We start from the raw sequence: 22,022 nt of genomic DNA, 5'->3' as shown, positions 1-22,022 counted from the left end.
TAGAGTTTGCAGCTTGCTGATTCATATGATTGCAGGCTGGCGCCCTGCTGGCGAGCCTCTCCACTGAAATTAAATCCACTCTCTTCAGTTATAAATTATAATGCTCTATAAACAACACTCCCATTGGGAATGGGGAGAGAGAGAAAGAGAAGAAGAGAAGGAGAGGGAAGAGTGGAAAAAAAAAGAGGAAGAGAGGAAGGCAGAGAGAAAAAAAAAGAGCCGGAGAGGGAGAGCGTTTCTGCACAGTCCACTCACTGTTTAATGTTCTGCTCTTCTGTAACAAACAAGGGGAGTAGCTCTTCCCCAGATATCACTCCTGCTGTAATTCCTACACTGTTTGATGTAGAGCCCAGAGAGGAACGCGGGACAGTAATGTGAGTCTATAAGGAAAAGCACTTAGGAATCAATGAGTATGCAAGAAGATAAAAGTATAAAATAGATTTTATACATGGATTTTTCAAATCCATTATTGAATATATCTTTGGAGTCCCAGGGGAGAACCGAAATAAAATAAAATTCTTGATTCTATTTAGATAAATTAGATCTACACGTGGCACATCTTTTGATATCCAAATCAATCAGAGATATTCCCTCAAAATGCCCGGGCAGGCAAAGGAAACATAGGAAAGCAAAGATAAAAAGAATCATGCCCAAACGGCCACAGACAAGGAGTCCAGAACAAAAAGAAAGTTCAATGATTTGATCACCCACAGCACCTAGAGATTAAACACATTTTTTTAATGAATATCTATCTCAGAATTCAATGTTAAATTTATAGGAAAGTGAAACCTCAATTGTTTAATGTTGAAGAGTTTCTTGGTTGGGTTTTTTTTTTTTAAAGGTGGTTTCAGAAGGAAAAAAAATAGAAAATATTCAGTTTAGTCAATTTCCTAAATAACTCTTGAAAGAGTCCATCGTAGAGTTGGTTTGTATGCATCAGTTTCAGGGCATTAAATTATATCTCTATTCCACATTTCTTTTGTGTGTCAGTCTTTCTTAGGACTGATTTATGCCCCAAAGTGGGGCAGAAACAATTATTGTCATATGCCAATTAGTATTCCAAAGGATCACGTCCACAGGTTACTCATCAACTACAAAAGGACACAGTTCCATATGAAAAAACACCTCTGAAATTTCTTACTAAACGATGAACCTGCACATAAAATGTGTCAGGGGAGGCAGGGGTTGGAGGGGATGAGAGAGAGAGGGACGGAAGAGGCGGGGAGAGAAGCAAACCCGGTCAAACCTAGGTTTGAATGTGATTTAGGAAAGCAGCAAACCTGCAAACCCAAGATGCGTTTCCAGTGAGGAAACTCAAGGCAAACAGAATCCTCCACAAACCCCAGATTCCCACTTCTCTCTAATTTACGCAGACCCAGTATTACTCCCATTTTCCTTCCAAAGTAACAAGATGAAAGACAACTCCTGTTTCCTACTTTAGTCACAGAGAGAAGAAAGAAAGGAAAGGGGACTGAGATTTCAGTTTTAGACCTGAAGGAACTGTACCAAGCTAAATTCCAAACTGTGAAAAAACCCAAAAACCAAAAACTTTAAAACTGAAACATTGACCCAAACCTTAACCAGAGAATTAGGTTTAGGAACAACTCTGATTTTGCTCGCGCTCTCTCTTCTTTTTTTTTTTTTTTTAAACGTGTCTGGCTGACTGTCTCTCTCTGTCTCTCTGCTTTTGGTTGTGGTGCATACCAAGTAAATTATTTGCTGATAGGTGAATCTCAGCAAATGCTTTTCTTCCTTTGAATGCCTGGTGAGCTTGTTGGGAAAAGTCATTTAAGTCACTTAAAACAATCCCATGAAAAGTAAAACTCAATTCTGAAATAAGAGTATAACTTAGAGCTTAAAAATAAATTAAATAAAGGAAACATTAAAAGATAAATGGAGCAGGATGCTCTGTGGCTGAGGTAATCTGAGTGGAAAGGGAAGAAGGAGGGTTACGTTAATAAATGATTAAAAGGCCTTAACAAGGGCCTATCAGGTTGACCAGGAAAGCATTCTTCTCCTCGGCTCCTCCTCGAGACCACCTTTTTTACATTTGTTCTCAATGCTGATCAATATGGTTTTCATTTGCTGATTTCCATAATGCCATATGTGATCTGCCAGCCTGACATAATGAAGCTAGAAAGAGCTGAAGTCATTTGAGCATTCTCGCTTGCATGACTGTCGCCAGTTCACCAAATGCCTGTTATCTGAAAGTCAGTATTTTTCTTTTGCTTATTGACAAATACCAGCAGTGTTTGCCCCTAGACAGATGTAAAACCTCAGCATTGGGTGACAAATTTAAGATTCAAGTTAAATAATACACTTTTTCTGGAGGTTTTTTTTTTTTTTCTTTTTGTTGCCACCACTCAACCTGTAATTTAAGTTGGATTAAACACAGAAAAACAAGATTTAAGTGTGAATTATCCATTTCTGAACACAAATGCTCACTTCTGTTGATAAAGCAATAAATCATGAAGAATAAAGCACACATACTTGATGATGCCACTGAAGCCTCAGGACATATTTATTGCCCCAATTCAAGCTTTCCTATAAAGATATCAATTTAGTTGGCCCACTACTACTTGTCTCTGATAACGTTCACAGAAATTCATATCAAACGATGTTTATTAAACTTTTACTCCCTGTTAAAGTTTCTTTAATCTATGCTCTAGGATGGAGAAACATTTTTATCACATGTAAGCCTCTCACGCCTTTTTTTTTCATTGTACAGCAAAATGAGTTTGTTGAGGTCATCTCACATGAGGGGGCTATGCAAGAACCTTCCATGATGCCTGAAATGTCTCATTACAAATTCTCTGTATTGTGCATTGGTCACTTTTCCATATTCAAAAGACAATTTCAAGGAAAAGTGCCGACAGGAACACGTTTCTGAAATGATTTCTTTTGTCTTTTGCAAGCCAACCCCCCCCCCCAACAAAAAACAGTTGCATTCAATCAAAAGAACACTTCAAGTTTACATTTTAAAAACAAACCTATATTTAGTGACAGTAACTTCATTCGCAATAGATTTTATTCCTTTTTACATTAAACACATTAAATAATGAATAATCTGGTGATTAACTGATAAAGTCATGTTTTAGTTCTCAAGAATGTGAAAGTCTGTGGTGGTAGTTTTGTCCCGGAACTATGAAAACAAAGTCACGGAGTTTTGCCAAAAAAATCTCCCTGAGTTTTCCCAAAAAGGTGAATGTGTCATGGCTGAGTCAGTGCCCAAAGTTTTATAAATAGTTCTATCTCCAAATATTGCATTTGCTCCAACACGCAGTTCTAAATCTCTGCTTTATTACAAGGGTTTTCTTTTTCCTCTTCCTTCCTTCCTTCCTTCCTCCCTCTCTTCTGTCTGTCGTCCCTCCCTTTCCTTCCTTCGTTCCTTCCCTCCTTCCTTCCTCCCTCCCTCCCTTTTCTTCCTTCCTTCCTTCCTCCCTCCCTTCCTTCCTCCCTCTCGTCTGTCGTCCCTCCCTTTCCTTCCTTCGTTCCTTCCCTCCTTCGTTCCTTCCCTCCTTCCTTCCTTCCCTCCATCCTCCCTCTCTTCTGTCGTCCCTCCCTTTCCTTCCTTCGTTCCTTCCCTCCTTCCTTCCTCCCTCCCTCCCTTTTCTTCCTTCCTTCCTTCCTTCCTCCCTTCCTTCCTCCCTCTCTTGTCTGTCGTCCCTCCCTTTCCTTCCTTCGTTCCTTCCCTCCTTCGTTCCTTCCCTCCTTCCTTCCTTCCCTCCATCCTCCCTCCCTCCCTTTTCTTCCTTCCTTCCTTCCTCCCTCCCTTCCTCCCTCTCTTGTCTGTCGTCCCTCCCTTTCCTTCCTTCCTTCCTCCCTCCCTCTCTTGTCTATCGTCCCTCCCTTTCCTTCCTTCGTTCCTTCCCTCCTTCCCTCCATCCTCCCTCCCTCCCTCCCTCCCTTTTCTTCCTTCCTTCCTTCGTTCCTCCCTCCCTCCCTCCCTTTTCTTCCTTCCTTCCTTCCTTCCTCCCTCTCGTCTGTCGTCCCTCCCTTTCCTTCCTTCGTTCCTTCCCTCCTTCCTTCCTCCCTCCCTCCCTCCCTTTTCTTCCTTCCTTCCTTCCTTCCTCCCTCTCTTGTCTGTCGTCCCTCCCTTTCCTTCCTTCGTTCCTTCCCTCCTTCCTTCCTCCCTCCCTCCCTCCCTTTTCTTCCTTCCTTCCTTCCTTCCTCCCTTCCTCCCTCTCTTCTGTCTGTCGTCCCTCCCTTTCCTTCCTTCCTTCCTTCCCTCCTTCCTTCCTTCCCTCCTTCCTTCCTTCCCTCCATCCTCCCTCCCTCCCTCCCTTTTATTCCTTCCTTCCTTCCTTCCTTCCTCCCTCCCTTTCTTCCTTCTACCCTCCCTCCCTTCCCTTTTTATACATGCTTATCCAGCAAAGGACAGAGCTGGCTCAAAACAAAAGAAAACAAAACAAAACTGAAGGAAGGCAGTGTGACATATATCTACAGGAAAAATCCTTCAAGAGAACCAAGCAGTCCCAGGGGATGAACATCAAGCTTACTTACTCAGCCCTTGCTTCCTTTCTTTAAAATGGATTGCTGTCTGTTTATTCTCCTTTCTCCTAATTCCTTTATCACCAGTAAAGGGATACTTAAACAGTGAGATCTTTAAACGGGCTAGTTGCAGAACATGCACTGTTCTGAAATGTTTGTTGTTGGTGGTGGTTGTTTGTTAATTCCTTTGGAAAACACTAGCAGATTCTACCCACAAATGGGAAGATAGGAGTTCAGACATCACCATGTTACTAAAGAATCTTATAAATGCTGTTGCGTTCTGATACTAAAGTTGATAATGAAGTTAAATAGTGAAGTTTAGCAAAAAAATCAGAAAACAACAAGCCAACACAAGGATTCTAAAGGCATACAAAGGTGGAAAGAATGCATTTCAAGGACCTTTCCCTGGGGCTCTGAGATTTGGGGCTTATGGAAAAAGCAAAGGATAAACAACACCGGGTCTGTCTAAAAGTACCAAGCTACCTTCTCTTGTGAATTCCAAATTAAGTAAATAGGAGCTGTCACATTACAGTGCGGGGGTTGGTGAGGTCAGATCTTCTAAGCACATTGAGTCATCTCTTTCCTTACGATAGTCATAGTAAAAACCGTATCCAAGAGAAAACCAAGAGAAAAGGTAATTTTGCCTAGATGTGAACCAGGGTGAAAGGCAGGAGTGATATTCTTAAAGTCTAGTGGAACTGGTGGCAGACTACCCTGTGGGGTATTGGCCACTAACCTTTATGCTTTCCTTGAACATGGCCTCAGTTGCCTTAACTCTAAAATATCAGCCACCAAATCCAATTATTAGAAGTTATACAAGTAATTGCCACACTGAGAGGCCAGATTAACACTCTCTTAACTCAAAACACAATGATAACAACAAGTTAGTCAGAAGAGTTGAAAAGACTCACAAAAGATGGAATCATAATCAGAACAGACTTCTAAAGTGAGGTAATGAGGTGGAGGGCATGGCAGGAAAGGGCCACTCTTATTTGCAGAAGCAACAAGAAGACAAAGAAAGTTCTATGGACAATGGACAGACGAGAAAACTATCAAGGTTCTTCTGAGCTCTAGTGAACTCAGGAGGATTAGGAGAAAAATTGTTAGAGTACGATGATGGAAGAAAAAAAAATTTTTTATAACTGTATATTGGTTTTTAATTAATTAATTAATTAATTTTATTTTTGGCTGTGTTGGGTCTTAGTTGCTGCCCGCGGGCTTTCTCTAGTTGCGGCGAGCGGGAGCTACTCTTTGTTGTGATGTGCAGGCTTCTCACTGCGGTGGCTTCTCTTGTTGCGGAGCACGGGCTCTAGGCGTGCGGGTTTCAGTAGTTGAAGCACGCGGGCTCAGTAGCTGTGGCGCGCAGGCTCTAGAGCGCAGGCTCAGTAGTTGTGGCACACGGGTTTAGTTGCTCTGCGGCATGTGGGATCCTCCGGGGCCAGGGCTTGAAACCATGTCCCCTGCATTGGCAGGCAGATTCTTAACCACTGCGCCACCAGGGATGTCCAGGAAGAAATTTTTAAAAGAAGGACCAAGGAAAGGCATTATCTCCTGCAGTGTCAAGACAGCATAAATAAGAAAGTTCAATAATAAGTGGTTCACATATAGAAAAAAATCTCTGTAGTTCCTCTGCCATGTGGGGCAATCCTATCTTTCACCGCTTTGTAGAGGGAGGTGTACCCACCCAACTCAAGGGCACCTTTCTCTCCAAAAGGAAAATGACCAGGAATCTGCAGTACTGGGATAGTTTTAGTCTTTTTTTTTTTTTTAACGTAACCTCAAGATTTTACACTCTTCATAATAAAATGAAACATGAAGTTTAGAACTGGATCACTTGATTCTCTTATCTCCTTCCCGTTCAAGGAAAGGATAACCTAGTCTGCCTACTATAGCCTCTGCTTCTTGTCATAATGCTGCTCTCTGTGGGCAGAGGATCCTTGCCCTTCTTGTACTGGGTCACATAGTGGGGTTGGTGCTTGCCACACTTCTTACAGGAAGTTCGCTGGGTTTTAGCAACGTTCGCCACACTCGGGGTAGCGTGATCAGCTCAGAAAGCTGTGGTCTACTGGCATCGCCACTGTATCCACAGTGCTTGCAAGAGCCCCTGACATGGGGCAGTCGTTCAAAACGCGGATGCTGAATGATGGAGATCTTTGGAAGCAATGAGAGGATCGGCAGAAGTCCTGAACGTGTTTTGTCTTTTTTTAACAGCAGTAGCGAAAGTAAAGAAGCAGGAGAAACAGGAGGCAACAGGAGCAGCAGCAGTAGCTGTGGTCATCACGGCCTGAACTGACAAGCTGGCACTGCAGGTGAACTCGGGTCGTCTAGATGTGGCTCCCCAGAAATCCGTGGCTCAGGGCCTTATCATCAGTAGAGATTTTCGCCCCTTCAGCCGGGCTCCCAGGAAACTCTGAACTACAAAAGAAGGTTTGAGCAAGGGTGGAAAACCAAGATCTCGAGTCACGGAAGGAGTTATAGTCAAGTTTAGCAAGTGAGAAATGAAATGATGAGGTTAAGTACCTTATTAGTAATGCTCGGGTCAGGACCAGGTCAGGATGGGTTAAGACAGAAGAGCCCCGTCACAAGCTCCAGAAGCAGTCTGGATGGTGCAAGTCATTTTAACCATGGCCTCAGTTTCCTGAACTCTAAAATAGCAGCCACCAAATCCAATTATTAAAAGGCCTACAAGAGCAAATCCAAGTGTAATCAAGGAAGGCAAAGGAACAGGGAGAGTTGAGAAACCTGTCTGTGGAAGGCAGATAAAAGAGAGGACTGCATTATTTTATCTCGTGATCAATGGGGAACTCTACGCCAGGAGCAGAATTTCTATTTCTAGAGCAGGTAGGGCTCTATCACACAGCTTGTCCGATGGTTCCCACTTTTCAGTCCACGCGGGTGGTGGTGATTATTTTTAATGTATTCCTCCTTCAATAAGTCTTAAATAAGCTTACCTATTCAAATGACCACAATAAATGATGAGAAATAGCACACTGACCCATAAGCAGCAAAGACCCAGAAGGCAACACTTAAAACATAAACTGCCAAGAGCAACCTGATCAGGTTTCATAAATCAGAGCGACCATGGCCCTAAAAAGTGGGAATGAGAGCTCCAGTAATTGCAGCCTTCTGTCTGGAAGCATACAGTAAAAATAGCCACAGTAGGCACTCCTCCTGACCAATCAATAGACTCCTATTAACCTCCCGGCCAATTACAGGATGATTGGCTAAGCAAACAAAGAATTATTGGCTGTTTAGCTGGGACTTTATTCAGGCCTCCCTCTTCCCCTGTTTCTCATTCTGTTCCTCTCCTCCCCACCCCCTTTCCTGTGAGGAAAAAACTTCTGCAAACACCTGATATTCATCTAAGTCTCTGCAGTTGTACAGTCTTGTTAAATTGTTACCACCTTTTCCACAAGCAGTTTTGGCAATTAACCTCATGGCCAGGGACTTCAAAGAAAACAACTGTTGAGTTTAACCTCTCTGAGCTACCATAGATTCTTTTATGATTTTTCCTGAAACACTTTCATCCAGAGAGGAAAAAATGCAGACTGATAAAATGAATGTTTATTTTAATATTTGGTTAATTAAGGAGACGAACGCCTCAGACATGCGCCATAAAGTGGTGTGCTCGCTTCTCAAAGTCTCCACAAAGTGAGGTTTTATTTTAATTTACATTCCCAACACATGTGTGCTTCTCTGCTTGTCCACAAATCCTACATTTGCTGGAATCCAAGGATTTGATACATTTGACCCTCTCTTGCCCCTGTTCACAAATCTCTCATATGTTTCTCCAAACTGTTTATAAGTTCAGAATGAAAAAGGCATGTAAAATTAATGCTAAGAACCAAAGTTGCCATTAAAAATCTATTTTCATTTTATATTTTTACCCTCATAGATACACTTTTTACATTTAAAGCAAGGCTAATCCCCAACTCTCAGGAGAATAAACTACTAGCAATAAAGATCAAAATATATGACTGAACAAGCAATACAATTCTTCTTGAGTAATCTTGTGGCCTAAGTGTTTCAATGCAATTTATGCTATGTAACCAGCTTTTTACAGCTGTATATAATAATAATCATGGGCCTGATCTTACCAGCTGAAGGCAGGTTTGTGGAGGTGTGTTAACTCCTTCAGGCCACAAAGTTCATATTAGAATTTTAAGAAAAGTGATTAAATATTCAGTAGATCCTGAGAACTACGGATTTCTCCTCTGTCTCTGGCAAGGTCAGGCCTTGTAAAATTGCCACTAATACTTTTGCCACTCTGTGAAATGAAGAGCTCTACAAACGGTTTAGAGTATTTGTGTAGCTCTTCTAGAAGTACAATGAGGTTGAAATAATAAATCTGCAGCAAAGGCAACAGAGCTTTTGTTTGATATTTATAGTCACCAATGCCTTCTTGTTATAATTAACTCCCCTAAAGCCATACATAACTGTTCTCTGGAAGATGACACTCTACGGTACAGTACTACAAGATGTGATAATTTTGTTAAGGGCCTGGCTTTAACCAAATAGCACTTTTCTGCCAAAACGATCCCCAGCTCCATCCCCACAAATCTAGGGGAGAAAGGAGAGAGCCCAGTAACACCGTAGTTTTTGGAGATAGGCCTGGGGGTAAAGCTCTACTTTTGCTACTTAGTGGCTATACTGAAAATGGCCAAATACAAATAACTATCCCTATCTTGTAGGGATATTGTGAGGATACAACGGGGTTGAGTATATAATGCAAAAGTCACAAACTGTTATTTGGCCCGTACTGGTTTAAAAATCAGGAAATATCGATAAAAATGTGAATTTCCTGTCTCTCTTGACTAAATGGAAGGTCTGGCAACACTAAGCCCACATTTCTGCAACAGCAACATGGAACGGAGTAGTGACAGAACTTAAAATGCAGGTAATTTGCTATATGTAGTTCCCCGGCTTAAACCTGCCATCGGAGCATCTGAGTTTTTGAACCCTCCATGGATAGCTTAAAACAGAGTTTGGAACTGTGTTTGGCGCACAGTGTTTGGTACATAGTAAGTACTCAATAAAAGAACTACTACACCAAATAAAATCCGTTGACTCCAAAATGGAGAGAGGTTTCACAGATATCAGCTAACCATTTTACGTGGCACAGAATACATCAAGTTCTGGAAATAATTTTTTAAAACGTCCATGTATTTTGTTTTTATATATATATTTGGAAAGTTTTTTGAAAACAGCATATATATGTATATGTGCTGTCTTCAAAACCTTCCAAATATCTCTACGATCTAAAGCTCCTATAGCACTTACTTTTTATCAAGCTTCTTCTGGAATTTAGCACATATGATTTTGTATTGGTATTTGCATCCCTAACCAACTTGTAAGCTCAAGTGTGTATTCCCAAAGCATTGTTGAGAACGGAAAAATACCTCTAATTCAGGCAACTCAGGAAACCGCTAGTCTCAAACAAGTAAACAGGTGAGTGCTACTTCAGAAGAATACTTGCTGAGAGGTAGAAGTCTGTTAGATCTGAGTTTTTAAAAGAAACACCTGTAATTAGGAATGCTGTACACAGCTAACTGTATCAGCAGAAGTGTTTGAAAAGTTTTCGTTTCTTCAGTAAAATAATATTTAAGATACCAATTTGCATAACAAACTTTACTTCCAGATAGTTCAGTTCCGTATCAGCATACATTTTGAATTAGCGGGATCCAAATTAGGGACTTGATGGTGTTATCACCCTTTCACTGGATCACGAGGATTACAAGGAAAAAAATAGAAGAACATAGTAGAAGAGCGAAGCCTAGAATTCAAATCTGCCTCTAGCGGCAGGATTCTCTCATTTTTACTTTAATTACAGTCCCATACTCAAAGCCAGGCAAACAACCTACCATTTTGATTAGGTTGTCTCAGACAGCTGGGGAGGGAGTGGGTGGACACAGGCCTATGAGGTCAGTCATTATAAACAATCTGTGTTCAAAAGCAATTTTCAGACCGACCCAAACTGGTTCACAAGTACATAAGTGATCTTGTGCTACAAACAGTAACGTACCAGCTGTCTGTCTGGGGTAGACTGTGCAGAGAGGGATGAGTCCTCTGTAGAAGAGCTGAGGGGCTGCAGGGAAAAAGACAAAAATATGTCTCTACCAAGAAGAAGATAAAAGGCAACCTCAAATTTCAGGAGTATCTTAGCAGCAGCCAGGGAAGGTTTGGCAGTTTCTGCAAACAAGTGGCCTGGGCTGAAATTTGTGAAGGAAGAAAAAAATGCAATCTGTCATGAACATGAAGTTCAGATCAAACCTAAAACTTCCTCTGTCCACTCTTGTTAAGAGGACTTTCCTATTCAGCCGAACTCTCCAGAGAGCCAAGTGATTTCTGGTCATTCTCACGGCGATAGTTCGCCTTTTCTTCCTTTTTAATTTTTATATTCTTTGTCAACTTAAGTCAAAGGGGGAGGGATATTTGTGCTGAACATTTAAGAACGATTTGAAGAAGGAACATTAAATGACACGAGGCTCTGGTGCTATGCTGTACAGTTCAATGAACTCCCGCGCAGATCAGCAAGATGGTTGGAAATGCCTCTCTCCGTCTGTTTTTCATCTCCAAAGTCTGTGTACTCAGTAGAGTGTGAAGAGAGCCTCTCTTTTCTTCAGAACATTCTCCCAACGGTCCTGCCCCCACCCCCACTCCCTCTCCGAAGCCCCTGCAGCAGAGAACAGGAACTAGAGCAAATGCTTTTGTGAATTAAGAGATCTTGTGAGCGTAAATTTGGTCAGGCTGCTCCTTTCTGCAGGCCAGACCCCGCTGCTGCCCCAGGATGTGAACTGTCAGTTTGCATAGCTGGTGATGAGTTGCAGAACCATCAGCAAAGGTGAAGACGGCAGAAACAAGAAAGATTCAAGACTGGTGGAAATCATTTCACAAGGAAAATTTCAGCCATCAGTGGGAGGAAGCTTTGAAAAATGCTGCCATTTCCGAGTCAGAATGAAGGAAAAATTAAATTACTGCCGGTGAGGCGAGCCAAAGTTGCATCTCCCTCCAGGGAGAGTTTTGATAATGGTAAACATTTGACAGCTGGCCTGGAGTTGTTATCTTGTTCTAACAGTTGTTATGGTCTAAATGAATATTTCTGATAAGGAAAGAGAAAGAAAAATTTAAACACTTTTATATTTTTTCTGTTTTAAACCTTAGGGGGTAAGCCAAACAAGTTTAGAGCCACCGAGAACGTACTCCAAATGCTGGAATGATCCTGGTCTGGAAATCTCACCAGTATCATTATTTCCATTAATCTAGATGATGTAATTCTTTGATGTAAATCAACTTACTGAGAAATTATCTTTAACCTTTAGCTTCCTCGGCCACTCGAAAACCATGCCAATTGTTGACTTGAAGTCAAGAAAATAAAGCGTTAATAAAAGCAAATGTAAAAGTCCAAGAACGGAAGCTCAAGAACATGCAGAGAAATGCTGTATTGTTACAGAATCTATTTTTTAGCTACTGAGGATCAACCATCAGAAAATTTTAATCTCTCACAGATTTTATTATTTTATGAAAACTATTGGGCCAAATATTTCAGAAAGGTAACAGAAATAAAGCAGCCAAAAGAAAGAATTTTAAACTTAAAAAGGACTGTTTACTGGGTGTCTGAGGGTTTTGCATCACCAGGAGATGCAGAGTGCCTGGAGGGATATTTCATTATAAAACACTTGCTCAATTCCTATATATAGCATAAGAAAACAAGTCTGAGTTATTGTCTGAAACGTTCCAGGTCTTCACAGGCACTGGATCTATCACGGTATCTAGACATGAACGCAGAAGGCCCGGAGGAGATGGGAAACAGTCCGGCTACCTTATATGGATCTGCTGATAGTTGTGTCCTCAGAGAAAGCACTGAAGTCCTGAGAATACTATAACCCTCTCCATCTATGTTAAAAAAGAATATCTACACTCCTAAATTTATTCTGCCTCTGACATGCTACCAGATGGGAGTTTACCCAGGGTCAGGAAAAGAGGGACCATGGCAAAAAGCAAGGAGAAGGAAGGAATCAGAACACTGTCCTCCTCTGGAATGAACAAAAACGTAGAAGTTATTTTCAGCAAATTTTATAAAATTTGTACTTTACTTGCCTAAAGTATAACTGGCATAAAGTCTGGGAAATTTAGTATAATATTTAGCATTCAGAAACAAATTCTTTGAGCATCTGCTTGGCGCTACAAATTGAGCATTTGGTCTCCATCTTCATAGGCCAAGGGAATCAGCCCACCTAATCTGTAGGTAACCTATCTTTCTGTCGCTTGTATACTCAGAATGCATTTTTGCAAACATTATGCCCTAACCAAAGGAAACCTTTACCCAAAGTCTTTCCCTATTTTTCTTTAAAAAACAAAACCAGAGGGGCTTCCCTGGTGGTGCAGTGGTTGAGAGGTGCAGGGGACACGGGTTCGTGCCCCGGTCCGGGAAGATCCCACATGCTGCGGAGTGGCTGGGCCCGTGAGCCATGGCCGCTGAGCCTGCGCGTCCGGAGCCTGTGCTCCGCAACGGGAGAGGCCACAGCAGTGAGAGGCCTGCGTACGGCAAAAAAAAAAAAAAAAAAAAAAAAGGAAAAGAAAACCAGAAAAATCTACCTTGATTCTTGTATTTGTGGGAAGTAAGAGTTTCATTATTTTTTTCCCCAGGGACCCTGCCCTGCCTTAGTAGGAAAGTATATAAATCGATATTAAAGTATGGTATTTTGAGAATGTTTCAAAGTAAGGTCAAACTGGTGTTAAAAACCTTACTAGTGAAGGCTAAAATAACAGTCTGGCTGAACAGTCTTAAGTGCAGCTGACTCCAATTACTAAGTACATCCTAGTGATTTTTTTTTTTACTAACAAGAACAATGCAAGCAAGTCTTTGAGTTCAAAAATAATGTCAAAGAGAAGTTACTCATAAGAGAAATTAGATGAATTATCCCAACACTGCAGCCATACAGGCAGCTGACAGTTAGCTTCAGCACTGGAAAAGTTGAGTCCTTTCTTTAACAAATATTCAGAAAAAAGAGAGGAAGGAGATTCTAAGAGGGAATAAATGCGAGGAAAAAATGCTTCTCTTGACTAAAACATCCAAGAGACTTTTGGATAAGAAAACATATACATAATCTAACCACTACAAAATCATGAAAACAGGGCTTTCAAATAAAATTTCTAAAACATTTTATTATGAAGTCTTTTGAACATACACCAAAATAGACAGAAAAATATAATAAAACCCAAGCATCCTTCACAGAACCCAACAACCATCAAGCCATGGCCAATCCTGCCCCATCCACATCCACCTCTCTCCTCTTGTATTATTTTGAGGCAAATTCCAGATGTCATCAAATCAGACACAGTACATGAAAAAGCAGAGATCCTTCAAGTACATTATTCCATACTGACGGCCTCTTTCTGCCTTCACGTCCACCCAAAAATCATTTTTTTCTGATGATAAACTTCTCCCCTTTCCCATAGGTCGTTGTTACTAGTACTAACTACCCAGGGCACTACCTGAATCTAGTTTGGTTTTTGTTTTTGCCACGTGGCATGCGGGATCTTAGTTCCCTGACCAGGGATTGGACCCCTGCCCCCTTCAATGGAAGCATGGAGTCCTAACCATTGGACTGCCAGGGTCCCTACATGAATCTAGATAAACCTAGCATGTCTCAGATACACAGGACTTTTGTTTTACATGAGGGCTGATGACCTCCATATACCCTTCCATTCTTAAAAGTCTATGACTCCTCTATGCAAACAGACATTCTGGACCAGTGTTCCTCCATTACCAAAACTGGGGTCACATCATCTGGCACCAAGGAAGACACTATACAGTGGTCAAGGAAGTACAGTGGTGAAGGCATCAGCTTCAGTCATACAGACCTGGCTTTAAATTTGGCTCTGCCAATTACTAACTTTGTATCCTTGGGCAAGTTCCCTGTCTCCTCATCTCTAAAACTGGAATAATAACTCCCTCATAGAATTGTTGAGAAGATTAAATGAAATAATATGTGTAGAGTGCTTAGCCAAGAATAATAAATAATAAATAGTAGCTCATTTTTAAGAATTAAGCAAGAGAATCTTACATGTGATAAATACCAATAAGAGAGGAGGTATGTATAAGGTGGAAAGGAGGAAGTGAAGGAAGAAATGGGGTTAAAAATATTCCATTTTTATAAATCATAACCCTCAACAAACTTCTTTTAAGAACTTAAGTATTTCAGTATAATTGTTTAATGGGAACTTTCAATAAACTCATAATCTAAAACAAAGGTGCTTCAACCTGTTTATAACTGTTGATCCTTAAAAAACCGAATGTCCCATACACAAATGTAAAGGGCCTTAGTTGAAGAATGTAATATTAATATATTACATTATATATTAATATTACATATAATATAATTATATAATTAATTATATTAATATTAATATATCAGGGTAAGGACTCAGGATAGAGGATGAATGCTTGCTGCCTTGTCTAAATGAACCAGCCCAGTGCATCTGTACAGGTGAGCCACAGCAAAGCCAAGAAGTGACAGTACTGATAATGGAAAGTAGCAGTGGCGGCAATGGTCTCTCACTTGGCTTCAGCCTGCACCATTTCAGTATTATACTTCTGAAAAAAATCACTCAGATGAACAAACGGCATGGGGAGGCATGCTTTTTGCTTACTTAACATTGGTCAGGACACTTGCAGGTTGGGACAAAATGTATCTTAAATCATGCACTACCAAATTACTACATTACAATCTGTAATGTGCCCAATGTCATACAGTCATTTAATAAGGAAAAGAACAGACATCAACATTTTATGTAACAACAGTCTACCTACTTATTAATTAAAAAATCACAAACTAGAAGATTTTGCTGACTTTTTAATGAGAGTATGCTTTTCTTTCTCTCTCTATTTTTCATTTCAAAGTTGTACAAAGGTTATCCTAAGATGGCCAAATGCCAGAGCACTATTTCTTGGGGTCGAGGGGTGGGGGTGGAGAGGAAAGATTAGCAACCTTTTTTTCCGAATTTTGAATTTTATTTATTTTTATACAGCAGGTTCTTATTATTTATCTATTTTTAAAATTTTTATTTATTTATTTTTGGCTGCATGGGGTCTTTGTTGCTGTGTGCGGGCTTTCTCTACTTGCGGCGAGAGGGGGCTACTCTTTGTTGTGGTGCTTGGGCTTCTCATTGCAGTGGCTTCTCCTGTTGCGCAGCACACACTCTAGGCATGTGGGCTTCAGTAGTTGTGGCACGTGGGCTCAGTAGTTGTGTCTTGTGGGCTCTAGAGCACAGGCTCAGTAGTTGTGGTGCACAGGCTTAGTTGCTCTGCAGCACATGAGATCTTCGCGGACCAGGGCTCGAACCCATGTCCCCTGCATTGGCAGGTGGATTCTTAACCACTGTGCCACCAGGGAAGTCCTAGTTACCTATTTTATACATATTAGTGTATATATGTCAATCCCTATCTCCCAATTCATCCCACCACCACCATTACCACCCCCCCACTGCCCCACTTTCCCTCCTGGGTGTCCATACATTTGTTCTCTACATCTGTGTCTCTATTTCTGCCTTGCAAACCAGTTCATCCATACCATTTTTCTAGATTCCACATATATGCATTATGTGGCTTTACAAATCAAGCCTCTCTTGGTGTGATTACCAGGTAAATGGCTGACTGTGATACCTACTTAACAAGGTTACTTTTCTTTAGCCTTTACCACACCTACTCAATCCTGCTGCTAGAATAGTCTTCCTAAACAGATCACTCATCACCTCAAACACTTTTCATTCCTTGTCCTCTATTCCAACTCTTCTACCAGCACTTTCCTTTCACTGTCTGGTCATAACCTCCCTAGACAGCTGAAGCTCCCAAACTTCCCCACACATATCCCCTCCTATATATTCAAAGCAGACTCCAGGTTGTCCTCAAATTACTCAGTATGTGTCTGCCTTGGTGCCTTTGCTTCTTGCCAATAGGAGTCCATTTCCTCAACCTTCACCTATCAAAATTCTACCTATTCCTCAAATTTTAGCTCAAATGGCTTTTTTTTTGTTTTTCACACAACTGTCTCTCATCGCCCCAGTTAGAACTCATCTTTCCCTTATTTGTACTCTAAGAGGACTTGATCGGTCTTGTACTATGGTCACTAGAGTTTGATTTTTATCCCCTGAATTCCAAGTTTCTAAGGGTCAGGGAGCATACCCTTTTCATTTTTTGTACCCCTTAGAGCATGGAGCAGAGTGACTTTTAATCACACTGAACTGTGCTGCATATTTGATATCTAGGAAACCATCAGTAATAACATTTACATCTTTTCTGATAAGCAGTCCACACAAGGAATTCTTTGAGGGAAATTTCTTAACTGGCTCACCAACTCCTGGACTTTATGGTTTCTGCTACAAAGCCCCCACTGAGCCCATCTGATATGTGCACAGTACACAGAAAGAGCAGCCAATTCTCTCCTGACGGAGTGAGTAAGAAACTGAAGAAGGAAGACACATGTGTAGGAGGAAATACCAAAACCACAACTATGGAAACAGTGTTTGTGAACCTCTTTCAGCCAGATCACAGACATCTTTAATTTCATCACACTTCCTTAAAAGGAGCAAGTTGAGAAATGGGGAAGGGAAAAAAATATCTTTATGCTTTTTTTTTCTTTTAAAATCTTCCAAATTTTTAGATTAGGCCATCTGTAACCCTAAGGAGAATAATGTATAATCTTTGAGAATGCACCTTACGTTTCTTGGCCTTTTGGCTAAGATCAAGTGAAGAATGCACCTAGACTTCAGAATTTCAACCACTAGCAATTAATACAAGGTACATGCTAGGGCAAAATAAATGTAAATAACAAATTAACAGTAAATCTTGTTGGTTATTCATTTTAAATGTAGCAGGAAATGCATATTCTATTACTTTTAGAATATAACCACGGGACTTCCCTGGTGGCGCAGTGGTTAAGAATCCACCTGCCAATGCAGGGGACATGGGTTTGAGTCTGGGAAGATCCCACATGCCGCAGAGCAATTAAGCCCGTGTGCCACAACTACTGAGTCTGCACACCACAACTACTGAAGCCCTCATGCCTAGAGCCTGTGCTCCGCAACACGAGAAGCTACCGCAATGAGAAGCCCGTGCACTGCAACGAAGAGTAGCCCCCACTCGCCGCAACTAGAGAGAGCCCGCGCACAGCAACGAAGACCCAATGCAGCCAAAAATAAATAAATAAATAAATTAAATAAAATATAACTACCCTCGGAGGAAATCTAAGAGTTAGTACTACAAACACACACATGCCAAAGCACATGTGCAGGCCCCAGTCCTTCCAAAACCACGGACACGTTTCTGTCCCCACCTCCCAGTTATATTTCTAAAATGGCACTTGGGATTGACATACACACAGTGCTATATTTAAAACAGACAACTACGGGGCTTCCCTGGTGGTCCAGTGGTTAAGACTTCACCTTCCAATGCAGGGGTTGCAGGTTTGATCCCTGGTTGGGGAGCTAAGATCCCACATGCCTCGTGGCCAAAAAACCAAAACATAAAACAGAAACAATATTGTAACAAATTCAATAAAGACTTAAAAATGGTCCACACCAAAAAAAAATCGTAATACAAATTTAAAAAATAACATAGATAACCATCAGGACCTACTGTATAGCACAGGGCACTCTGCTCAATATTATGTAACAATCTAAATGGGAAAAGAATTTGAAAAAGAATAGATACAAGTATATGTATAACTGAATCCCTTTGCTGTACACCTGAAACTAACACAGCACTGCTAATCAGCTATACTCCAATATAAAACAAAAAGTCAAAAAGAAAAGAATAACTCTTGAAAATCCAAAAATAAAACTCATCTCTGTCTCCTTATAATTGAGTTGCTTTCTCCCTAGATCTAATAAATATAATGAACACACAAGCAAAGGCAAAAAATGAGTTTAAATATAACTTGCCAAAGATAACAGCTAATTTAGGGTGGCATTTGAAATAAAGTCTTTCTCTCCTTTTTATGAATGTATTTCTGTGAAAAATTTACAACTTAATATTTTTATACTCATCATCATAATTAAAATATTATGAGTATGAAAAGTATTCCAAAACACTACATCTTCTTTTCTTTTTTATTTAAAATTTTTGGTTGCATTGGGTCTGCTGCTGCACGTGGGCTTTCTCTAGTTGCGGTGAGCAGGGGCTACTCTTTGTTGCGGTGCACAGGCTTCTCATTGTGGTGGCTTCCTCTGTTGCAGAGCACGGGTTCTAGGTGTGAGGGCTTCAGTAGTTGTGGCACGTGGGCTCAGTAGCTTTGGCGCATGGGCTTAGTTGCTCCGTGGCATGTGGGATCTTCCCGGATCGGGGCTCGAACCCGTGTCCCATGCATTGGCAGGTGGATTCTTAACCACTGTGCCACCAGGGAAGTCCACCAAAACACTACATCTTCTGAAAGCAATATCCCCAAAGAAGAAAAATTTTGTTACTTTTCTGCTGAATTCCTAAATATAGCTGTCATTTGGACCAAGAGCCAAAAATCAAATGTTATGGTAAAAAATCCTAGCATTTCAACAAAGCAAGACTCTTACTCTGACAACAATTCTTAAACACCTAAAACAATCAAATACACTACATTCTCCATTTCATTTCTCAATGTCTCAACATTGCCCCTAGATGGATAATTTATTTGATCACTATAATAATCAAGTCAACAGAAAAATGCAAAATTGCTTACTAGAAAATGTTTATAATTGTTGAAGTATATCCCGTACAGAGTAAGTTTGTTCTTCTACAAGTCACATAGCTGCAGTATAACAATAACCTATTCAATTGTACTGTGAAAGTAGATATTCCTACACTCTCCATATGTATTCAACACTGGTCATTTATTCAATCTAAGACTGGGCTCCCTTTACTCAATCTGAAACTGGGGCCTCTGACCCCTAAGATATTTACTGGGGTTAAGCTTAGATTTGTGGTTTTATCAAAGTGAAGACTTCTAAAGCTGTGCTGTCCAATCTGATTGTCACTAGACACAAATGGCTATTTAAATTTCAATGAATCATAATTAAATTTGAAATTCAGTTCCTTGGTTACATTCATCACCCCTCCAATGCTCAAAGGCTACACGTGGCTCTCATATTGGACAGCAAAGATCTAGCACTTTTCCATCAACTCAGAAAGTTCTATTGTACAGTTCCATTCTAAGGATGACCAGTCTTATAGGTCATATTTGCTTTAGTGCCATGGCTTCAAGGCAAAGTGAAAGATAGAACTGATAATGCCACCTATCAAGTTTGTTCTTTTATTTCTAGGCTGAGAATCAAATCGTTATGATGTTTCAGATTAAGAGTCCCCACTGCCTCAGGATCTAAAAACATGAAAGAAAAAACGTGGTCCCTTGGCAGATTCAAAGAAAACAAACCAACCAAAACAACTACAACTACAACAAAACAAAAACTCCACCATGGTCCATGGAGGATATGGGCTGTTCTACCGATGAGAAACTCAGTGCTAAGCATTTTGGACAAAAAGAGTGCTCCCCTAATTTAAAAAATGCTCACATCTGCTATATACACATATTGTCCTTAGTAGGTACGTGCATTTTCACCTAACCAAGAAGATAGGCTTCCTCTGGCTAGTAACTGACTTGCGGAAGCAACATGGTCAAATGATACAAACAAAGGTTTTGAAACCACATAGGAGTAAAGTCCTGTATCCCTTTATACATGCTCACTAGTTACATGACTTTTGAGCAAGTTACTGAATCTCTCTGCATCTGAATTTGCCAAAAAAGAAAGAAGCAAAAATCAGGTCAACTTCCCAGGCTTGTTCAGTATTAAGAAGATAATGTATGTTTGGCATCAACTAGCACAGTATGTGACACAATGAGTTGCACCAGCAACTATTCTAGAAGACAAAAAAAAAAAAAATTCATTCACAGTACACAATAACAATGCCACTGGTAACAGATATTAGTAAACCAAATCTTTTTATTTAAAAACAGCTTTATTGAGCAATATCCGACTCATCATACAAATCACCCTTTTGAAGTGGAAAACTTCTCTAACATGGGAAAGGAAATAGTCACCCAAGCCCAGGAAGCACAGAGACTCCCATACAGGATAAACCCTAGGAAAAACACACCAAGACACATGTTCATCAAACTAACAAAAATTAAATTCAAAGAAAAATTATTAAAAGCAGCAAGGGAAAAACAAAAAATAACACACAAGGAATCCCTATAAAGTTATCAGCTGATTTTTCAGTGGAAACTCTGCAGGCCAGAAGGGAGTGGCAGGATATACTTAAAGTGATGAAAGAGAAAAACCTAAAACCAAGATTACTCTACCCAGCAAGGATCACATTCAAATTCGATGCAGAAGTCAAAAGCTTTTCAGACAAACAAAAGCTAAGAGAATTCAGAACCACCAAACCAGCTCTCCAACACATGCTAAAGAAACTTCTCTAAGCAGAAAACACAACAGAAGAAAAAGACACACAAAACAAACCTAAAACAATTAAGAAAATGGTCACAGGAACATACATATCAATAATAACCTTGAATGTAAATGGACTAAATGCCCCAACCAAAAGACACAGAGTGGCTGAATGGATACATAAACAAGACCATATATATGCTGTCTACAAGAGACCCACTTCAGACCTAGGGACACGTACAGACCGAAAGTGAAGGGATGGAAAAAGATATTCCACGCAAATGGAAATCAAAAGAAAGCTGGAGCAGCAATACTTGTATCAGATAAAACAGACTTTAAAATAAAGACTGTTACAAGAGATAAGGAGGGACACTACATAATGACCAAAGGATCAATCCAAGAAGAAGATATAACAATTATAAATGTTTATGCACCCAACACAGAAGCACCTCAATAATACTAGGGGACTTTAACACACCACTTACACCAATGGACAGATCATCCAAACAGAAAATAAATAAGGAAACACAAGCTTTAAATGACAAAATAGACCAGATAGATCTAATTGGTATCTAAAGAACATTCCACCCAAAAGTGGCAGAATACACTTTCTTCTCAAGTGAACATGGAACATTCTCCAGGATAGATCACATATTGGGTCACAAATCAAGCCTCGGAAAATTTAAGAAAATTGAAATCGTATCAAACATCCTTTCTGACCACAATGCTATGAGATTGGAAATCAATTACAGGAAAAAAACTGTAAAAAAGAAAAACAAACACATGGAAGCTAAACAGTGTGCTACTAAATAACCAAGAGATCACTGAAGAAATCAAAGAAGAAATAAAAAAATACATAGAAACAAATGACAACAAAAACACGAAGACCCAAAACCTATGGGATGCAGCAAAAGCAGTTCTAAGAGGGAAGTTTATAGCAATTCAATCGTACCTCAAGAAACAAGAAAAATCTCAAGTAAACAATCTAACCCGACACTTAAAACAACTAGAGAAAGAAGAACAAAGAAAACCCAAAGTCAGTGGAAGGAAAGAAATCATAAAGATCAGAGCAGAAATAAATAAAATAGAAACGAAGGAAATAATAGCAAAGATCA

General features: G+C 40.2%; 1 protein-coding gene across 7 annotated transcripts in view; it reads right to left on the bottom strand.

Moving 5' to 3' along the window:
- The window catches only part of BCAS3 (BCAS3 microtubule associated cell migration factor), a 576,338-nt gene that overhangs the window by 199,139 nt on the left and 355,177 nt on the right, over positions 1 to 22,022 (bottom strand). Inside the window, exon 23 of one of the 7 annotated variants that reach the window (XM_082603195.1) lies at positions 11,230 to 11,590. The exons of the other annotated variants lie outside the window; for them this stretch is intronic. Within the exon in view, the coding sequence (XP_082459321.1) occupies positions 11,577 to 11,590 (14 nt within the window). The 3' untranslated portion in view covers positions 11,230 to 11,576. Of the gene's footprint in view, positions 1 to 11,229; positions 11,591 to 22,022 lie in introns of those variants that run through there. 7 annotated transcript variants of the gene reach the window in all.

This window comes from Mesoplodon mirus (genome assembly GCF_964341445.2).
Source record: "Mesoplodon mirus genome assembly, chromosome: 18".
Lineage (NCBI taxonomy): Eukaryota > Metazoa > Chordata > Mammalia > Artiodactyla > Ziphiidae > Mesoplodon > Mesoplodon mirus.
The sequence above is the reverse complement of the archived record's forward strand: the minus strand, read 5'-3'. Positions and strand labels throughout refer to the sequence as shown.